This window comes from Pogoniulus pusillus, chromosome 12 (genome assembly GCF_015220805.1).
Source record: "Pogoniulus pusillus isolate bPogPus1 chromosome 12, bPogPus1.pri, whole genome shotgun sequence".
Classification (NCBI taxonomy): domain Eukaryota; kingdom Metazoa; phylum Chordata; class Aves; order Piciformes; family Lybiidae; genus Pogoniulus; species Pogoniulus pusillus.
In genome coordinates this window covers 16544158-16552344 of record NC_087275.1, presented here as the reverse complement: position 1 = coordinate 16552344, position 8187 = coordinate 16544158, and the positions used below count along the sequence as shown (strand labels likewise).

The 8187-nt window shown below is 44.7% G+C and overlaps 1 protein-coding gene and 1 long non-coding RNA gene across 2 annotated transcripts; one reads left to right on the top strand and one right to left on the bottom strand.

The window, feature by feature from the left end:
* Positions 1-502: 502 nt before the first annotated feature.
* Positions 503-1277, bottom strand: LOC135180168 (uncharacterized). The gene is made up of 2 exons (XR_010304302.1): positions 1153-1277; positions 503-1075 (listed from the first exon to the last, which is right to left on the bottom strand). It is a non-coding gene; the product is annotated as an uncharacterized LOC135180168 (long non-coding RNA).
* Positions 899-7633, top strand: DONSON (DNA replication fork stabilization factor DONSON). The gene is made up of 10 exons (XM_064152473.1): positions 899-1638; positions 2055-2135; positions 3310-3513; positions 3908-4086; positions 4566-4744; positions 4846-4969; positions 5091-5201; positions 5888-6086; positions 6750-6965; positions 7244-7633. Exons 1-10 carry the CDS (start codon positions 1144-1146, stop codon positions 7379-7381), a joined length of 1926 nt encoding a protein of 641 aa, XP_064008543.1. The 5' UTR covers positions 899-1143; the 3' UTR covers positions 7382-7633.
* The last annotated feature ends 554 nt before the right edge of the window (positions 7634-8187 follow it).

Sequence of the window (8187 nt, the reverse complement as noted above, 5' to 3'; positions counted from 1 at the left end):
CAGTGTTAAGAAGCTGGAACATTGAGTGAAAATAGATTTTTCTAGAACCATGATTAATCTCTCTTCTATCATTCACTTGACTTCTACTAAGTTGTTGATAAACGATGCAAGCGAAGCATGAGTAAATCTTTACTAGTCATGTGCTATAATGCAGCCTTGAAAGTGATGCTTTTTGACATGTGTACACACATCTAAAGCATGCGAATCCTGTGTTAGTTTGACATTTATTCTGAGACTTTGTACCCAACTGCTTATTGTTTCCTGATGTTCGTTTTAGCTGAAATGTTTGTGATGTAAAATAGATCAGAGGAAACAAAGTAAGAGTTAAAAAATAAGGTCTAATAAAACGCCACTAACCGCTGACAGAACTGCAGATGAAAGGCTACTGTAGTATATTTATTAGCTCTTTAGTCAATAGATATGTTGCTCCAAACTACATATATAGATACCTTTTGAACCCCATGTACAGCTAGTGTTGAAGTGGGTGGGTCAGACTTTGAAGTAAATGTCTCTACCTGGGTGTTGTGTATTGGTGCGTTTAGCTGGCTGAGCTGTCTCAGCGTTTTCTAATGCCCTTTAATAACTCTCTCTTGTTTAAGCTGCAGCTAGTTCATGAGGCTCTTTTGCACATCCCCTGACAGAAGAAGTCAGAAAGTAGTTCTGCAGAAAGTAGTAGAGCAATGTTCCCCAGCCCTGGTGCGGGGGGGAACCTGCTTACCTGTTCCTTCACAGCTGCGGCAAGGAAGTCGTTTGTGCGCTTCGCTGTTACCGGTCTGACAACCCCGTGCACACTGCCAGGTGTCTCCTCTAGCACTGATGATGGTGAGAGGCATGCCCCAGGGTCTGTGCTTTTGCTGTGGTGAGCTGACTGCTAATGCCCGCATTTTGGTGGCGAGGGGAATGGGTGCTTTTCTGCAAGACAGTCCCAAGTAAAATACTCCAGCATGGGCCCTACCCGGTGTCGTGAATCGCGGCCAGATGTTCAGTCTCCTATTTCACACAACTGGAACTGCGTTCTAGTGTCTTCACAGGAGATGTTTGTCCTGGTGCAGCTCTGTGCCGATTTCTTTGATACCTAAGCGGAGAAACCAGGCTGCTTTCAAAACTCCATTTGTATTTCTCAGTAGTAACGCTTCAATTTAAATGGACTACCGGGCGGGGCGGTGCCGGCGGTGCCCGGGGCCGGCAGGAAGAGCTCTCTCACAGGCGCCCCCTCAGCGCCGGCGGCCCCGAGCCCTCCGCGCCCAGACGAAATGGCGGCGGCGGCGTTCGCTCGGCACCGCCCAGGGGCGGAGCTGGCCGCTTTGCGCGCCAAGCCGGGACAGACTCTCCCGTCTGGCAGCTCCTCACCGTCGAGCCATGGCTGCCCCAGCTGTGCCCGGCTACTCGCCCGGCTTCAAGAAACCGCCAGCGATGCTGCGGCTGAAGCGCAAACGATTGCGGAGGAGCGAGACTGTTGCCTCCGCTTCCCCGCCCTGTGGCGCAGCCCCGCGGGCCCCCTCCATGCCGGCCCGCCGAAACCCCTTCTCCAGCCTGGAAAACGCGCCGCGGGCGGCTGCCAACCCTAAGCAGCCGCAGCGGGCTCGGCTGCCTCCGCCACTGACAGAAGAGTCCCCTTCGGCAGTTCCTTTCTGGCAGGTAGGTCCGGGCTCCAGCCTCGCGGTGGTCGGGGCATTTCTCTTCCCCCGCGACGAAATGGGGCCGGAAAGGCGAGGGGAGAAACGGAACGGGCCCCGTGGTCAGACGAGGGGCCTCGGCGCCGGTACAAGCAGCCAGCGCCCTCAGCCGGGGCTCGGCATCGGCGGTCTTGAGCCCCTTGTCCCTGAAGAGAACACAGTCCCCGAGCTAGGGGCTTGCCCCGGCTTTGTGCATGGATGGAAACCAACTATGGCACTTCTGCCACGAGGGCACCTCTGGACATCTTGGGACACCTTTTGGTTGCACCGAAGGATGGATGTTTAATACCGCTCTTGAAATTTTCACTGCAGGGCTTTTTTAATTATTGTTGGCCGATTATTATTTCGTCCTGTGTCTTACATTCCTCTTTTATTCAGCTTTTAGAGCCTGTTTGTGAAGATAAACCCGTCCCAAGATCAGAGCCCTCTGACAGAACTGATGACTTCGCCCTGACCAATGTACGAGACGGTGCATAATGCTCCTTAAGTGTTTTTTTTTGCTTTTCTCAGGTCGCAAAAAACCCCAAAACGCTGGAACTGGTTGGCTTGATATTTAATGGTCCATCTCACTATAAAATTATGTAGTAAACTTAAGTTGCCTTGACATTTACTGTTACGGCGACCGATCTCTTAAAAGCCTGCTTTCTGCCTGACATCAAACTGATGTAGTTCTCATTCATAGAGGTTGTCTTCTTCCAGTTTTATTGCCATGTTTGTTGTAATTCTCCTGTTTCTTAGTTTTATGTTTTGTTGAGATAAAGATGTCCTTCAAGGTGTAGTATCTCCTGCATCTCTCTTTTATTCAGCTGCAGAAAGGGAACAGACCACCAGACGCATAAGAAAGAAAGAATGCCTGGAAGCACTCTTGGAAGTGAATTTCAAGCAGGCAGTGTCTTAGCACTGTTAGCGGTTCAGAAATTTAAGTTCAAACTAACTTGGCAGAATAGAAAAATGACCTCTCGGAGAGAACAAGCCATCCTAGATCTCTCTAGTATGTGGTCGGAGTTTGTTGGTTTGGGGTTTGTTTGGGTTTTTTTGCATCCTGTAGGGAGCAATTTCCCCGAGAGGATGAAATGAAAGAACTGTTTTGCCATGGAAATTCTTGTCTTCGTAAACTTCAGGGCTAAGCTTTTCTTTTTTCGAATCATTCATCCTTTTATCTGTTCCTAGTTATAACTCCTGTGAATGAGAACTCTTTCATGCAGCTTTACAAGCCCTATAATGCTGTGTTTCTATTAGAATATGTTACTGACTAAAATAATCAGTTGAGTACAAACTATGACTTTGGTTAGCCTATGAAAAGTCAGCCTCTGTGTAACTTGGGATCCAGAAAATCTGCCTGCAGAAGTTGTTGGGTTTTTTTCAAGTATATCTTCTAATGTAATATGTGTACTTCCTTGGGATCAAAGTCAGCTAGGCACTGATTTTGCTGTTGCACTGAACTGGATAAAAACATGCAGAAGACATCTTTAAATTGTCTTTTTATAGGCTACTAAAGATGTTACCTGAATAGCCAGGATCTAGATTCTGGTTTGCCTGCCAGGAAAGGTATATAAAATCAACATGCTAAAATATAGTTAGCTACACAGTTAAGTTTGCATTAGGTTAATTTGTGCTCTTTCTGTTTCGTAAGGACTTTCATTTACCTGTTGCTGTACCTGAAGTTCCCTCCTCACCAAGACATGAATTTCCTGCAGATTGGAGTATTAAAACACGACTTCTATTTATGTCTTCTCAACCTTTTACCTGGACAGAACATTTGAAAGCACAAGAAGAAGCTCAAGGATTTGCTCAGCATTGTAGAACTACAGAAACAAACTTGCCACAGAGCATAGAGGTAATACTTCAGAAGGTAGTTCAAAGCTCTAGCTTTGAAAATGAGAATGTACCTTTGCACCTTTTCTTAGATAGTGAAAACAGGATTCTGCTTTGTTTTGGTCTTGTATTAAGAACAAGGCTGATTCAGGCTACTAACCTTATTCCATCTGTGGTGTTTACCCACAGTGGCAAACAGGGTTAAATGGGTGGTCATTTAACTTCATCTGTGGAGCAGTTGCCAGTTGCTGTCCATCTTTCTTCAGTCTGGCTTATTCACAAGACAGGGATTTTTATCTTAGGATCTAATGTAATATTTTTTAATCCATAATTTGTAATAATGTTTTAATCGGTCACTTGCAGTGCTGCCTTAAGTGAAGCAACATTGTCCTCAAAAAATATCTTTTGACACCTAGGAACCAAAACTGTCAATGGAACTGCGTTGTGCCTTCCAGCAAAGCCTCGTTTACTGGCTTCACCCTTCACTGCCATGGCTGCAGATGTTTCCCCGGATTGGAGCAGATAGAAAAATTGCTGGAAAGGCCAATCCTTGGTCACAGGATGAAGCCCTGCAGCAAGTGCTAATGAGCGAGTGGTAAGTGGAATCAAGCAACTAATGTATTTAGTAAGATTAAGACAATGAGATCTTAATGCCTTTTCTTTTTTCCAATTTTTATGAGAAATCTGAAAAATTGAAAACTGAAAGGCAGAATGTTCATCATTTCAAAGATTAAGGAAATGTAAGACTGAAGCTACTTTCCAGTGTTAGATGTCCCTCTCCAAATCCTAGTTGTTGATTTGGGTAGGATTCCATACATCTTGTTAGCAGGCAGCCTTTGCTTCTTGTACACCCACGTTCTAGAAAGCGCATATGCTGCAAAAGCACAACACTCAGCAATAAGCTGTTCTTCAGAAGAACTTGGCTTCCTAGATCTTCAGCATGCCTGAAAATTTGGCTGCTGTATGATCTCAGACCTGTAAGGAGTGCCCACCACTACTAACACCCTGACAAATCCAGTTTGTTGCATCATCAGCAAAGAATTAGTTACAGAATGGGTTTGCTCTAATTTGCAGGTCTGTCAGCTTTACTTCTCTGTACAATCTGCTCAGAGCCAAGCTGTGTCCATACTTCTATGTGTGCACTTACCAGTTTACTGTTCTGTTCCGTGCGGCTGGTCTTGCAGGAAGTGACGTTATCACAGCTGTCATTTCTCCCACAACTAGAGGTTTAAGGGAAGCCATGAGAAGTGAAGGTAAGGTGAGCCAGTTGAATGAGGATTTGAGCAGCTGATGAAGTGCATTGGCTGTGTTAGCAAACCACTCATTGCATTCTTTTCTTCCTCCTCTGTTCAAGGCATAGAGTTTTCTTTACCTTTGGTAGAAGAAAGAAGAACCAGGAAACAGAAGAACTCCAATGTGAACTTGGAAACGGAAGCTGATAACAGCCTTGAAGTGAGCAACAGCACAGAAGACGGAGAGTACGTAATAAGTCTTCTATGCTGCTAGAATGCAAGGGCACCTTCAGTCTTCTGCACATTCTATTTGGAAAATATTTGTAGAAAATATCTATCACTCCTAACACTGGTTCTGTTTTTGCAGAGAGCCAGCTCCAAGTGATGATGATGATGACGCTGAGGCAAGCTTCTCTTGGCTTGAGGAGATGGGAGTCCAAGACAAGGTTAAGAAACCAGATGCTCTTTCTATTAAGCTGTATCCTTCGCATGTCAAGACGTATGACACTGGAAAACCATACAGATCTTACTTTTTAGTGGTATAGATATATGTTTTATAAAAGCTTTTGAGAAGTTATTTCCAGGTATTAATCTTCACATTGTGGCATAGTAGGAGACTCTGCATGTCTGAGTTTATGACAGATATTTCTAGATGCTTTTCTTCTTGAAGGAAAAGCCATTGTGAATTGTTAATATAACTTAATAAGATCCATTAGGTCACAAACTGATTGTGTCATCTCACATGCAGGTTCACTGGACTCATTAGATCTTCATAGTTTCTGTAAAGAAAAGGGTGCATGTTCCCTTAGGTTTACACTTGGAAGTCGTGGGGTATGGTGGGGACGCAGCTGCAGGCCAGACCAGCTGTTGCTGACAACCTCTAAGTGTATCAAGAGGGACTGAGTAACTGTCTTACTATATCTCCACTTGCACTTAGAGCACTTGGGAATTTTATAATGAATTCAGAAGTCAGGCTCAAGATGCTGCTTAGTATTTGAAGAACAAATCTGAATCAGTTTAGTGGGTTTTTTGGGTTTTTTTAAATTACTTGATTGGATTGAAGGGGCATGAGGGACTTCTGGAGTAGCACAGCTCCGATTCTTCCTTTGGTGTACTGCTGCTTTTTGCATCCTTGTGATTTTCCTTTGACTCCAGTCAATGCAGTCATAAGGAGAAGCATGAGGTGCATGTGGATCACAAACCGGAGTCCCTTGCATTAGTGAAAGGAACAAACACCTTCACCTTGCTGAACTTCCTGATAAACTGCAAGAGCCTTGTGGCTGCTGCAGGTCCACAGGCAGGGCTTCCACCAACTTTACTGTCCCCCGTTGCTTTCCGAGGAGGAACAATGCAAACACTCAAAGTAAGTGACATCAACCATCTCTATTTTCTAATAAAGGAAAGAAAGCTGCTTGGTCACCCAGTAGATTAGACATTACTTTTGAATAGTTGCTCTCAGGTACTCCAGAGTAACTTTTGTTGTTTCCGATCTGAGTTAGCATTTTGACTGCCTTCCAGATCATCTCTATCACCTACTCTGCTGCTAACCTGAAATCCCAGCATTTCTGTTCTTCACATCTGGAGGATGGCTAAACAGGCTTCCCAGACATTAAAATGATTCTTGAAAGACATGCCTGAGATCTTGTGGGGTCTGAAATTATTACAGCTGCTTGCAACAAGGAAGCCTCTGGCCTCCTGAGTCATAGCTCACCATCTGTTACTGTAAGGAGGCAGTGGGTAGTAGAGGATATGCTATTAACACAGGTAGGTCAGTCATCTTCCACCAAAAAAATAGTTCCTTCTGTTCTGCAGTTAACTTTGTCCATACTCCAGAGCATTCCTGCACACCACAGCTGGTACATTTTAGGAGCTGTTACAAAGACATTAAAACCCTCACAATGCTCATGTATTGAGGAGCAAGTTGACAGTAGTATTTTGGACTTGTAACAGAACCGTGGCACTGCAGTATTAATGAAAATTAGGACTTGGTGTGCCAAAGACTAATCTTGTGTGCTTTTGTCTTTAGGCTCGAAGTATAAATGCCAAAGCCAGGGTCCAATTGGCATATAAGGATATATCCAGTTTGGAGATCGTAGGCCCCGTCATGCCTCATGCCCTGCATTCACTGACCATGCTGCTCAGGTCTGCACAGAGGGGAGCCTTCTCTGCTGTCTTGTATACACATGAGCCAACTGCTGTGTTCAACACTAACCTTGACAATGCAAGCTCCGCCTTAAATAAGGTAAGCAAACTAGCAGAGGCAGTCATTCCTGTGAGGGGTAGTATCTTCAGTAGGACACTGAGTGACACAAACCTTTCCCTTAGTTCTTGAGTTTACACCCAGTTACTTGTGATAAAGTAATCTGCCACTTTCTCGGCAGCTACTGTGGTTTGTCCTTCCTTCACAAATGGAATCACAGGAAAAGTAGCTTTCAGGGGTTCCCTAGAGGTGCACAAATAAACATTAAGAAGTACAGGTATTTCAAAGAGAAACACCTATTCCATGTCTCTCTTCCACAGGAAAGTATACACAAAGACCTTTCTGCATGTGGACTGCATCCTAAGACTTTGGATCAACTGAGTCAGTGTCCAACACTGGGGAAATATTCCATCCGATTTCTGGAAATGAAGGATTATGCTTATACCTGGAAGTCTTAGGTACGCTAGTTCGATTTAGTGGAAGAGAATGCTCTCCAGTGTGCAGTTGCTGTGCTTGATTTTGGTCTACATGGGCAGCACCTACACAATCCTGGGAGTGATACAATTGAACTGAACCTGCTGGACAATTGTTTTATATTGGCTGATGGGTACAATTGGAAGGCCTTTTAAAGGAAATGAAAGAAAAGCCTTCAGCATCTCCTTTTGCATTTCAGAAAGCCTGGGTTTTAAAATAAAATGTGCTAAAACATGGCTATTGGGTTTATTGGTCTGACTTGTGTCCAGGAGGTTTGTATTCCTCATGCACATCTGTTCTGAAGAATTTCTGCTGTTGCCCTGTGTAGTAACTCCTAATGTCAAATACATCACCTATGGTACTCTGCATGGGAATGCATCCAGGCTGGTTTTGAAAATCTCCAGAGCAGATCCCCTAACCTTGCTGGGCAGCCTGTTCCAGTGCTCCATCACCCTCACTGTAAAGAAGCTGCTCCTCACATTGAGGTGAAACCTTCTATGTTCAAGTTTGCATCCATGGTTCCTTATTACTATGCACCACTTAACCCCCACCCCTCAGATATTTATAGACATTGATCAGATCCCCCCTCAGTCTTCTCAAGACCAAACAGCCCTAGGTCTTTCAGTCTCTCTTCCCAGGTAAGATGTTCCACTCCACTAATCATTCTCGTGGCTCTCCACTAGACTCTCCAGCAGCTCCCCGTCTCCTGAATTGGGGAGCCCAAAACTAGACACAATACTCCAGGTCTCACCAGAACAGAGTAGAGGGGGAGAAAAACCTCCCTACACCT

Coding starts and splice junctions, on each gene's coding strand:
- DONSON (XM_064152473.1), top strand. CDS start 1,144: ATGGACTACCGGGCGGGGCGGTGCCGGCGGTGCCCGGGGCCGGCAGGA. Junction 4,970..5,090: donor AACAGCACAGAAGACGGAGA/GTACGTAATAAG, acceptor CTGTTTTTGCAG/AGAGCCAGCTCCAAGTGATG. Junction 6,087..6,749: donor GAACAATGCAAACACTCAAA/GTAAGTGACATC, acceptor TTTTGTCTTTAG/GCTCGAAGTATAAATGCCAA.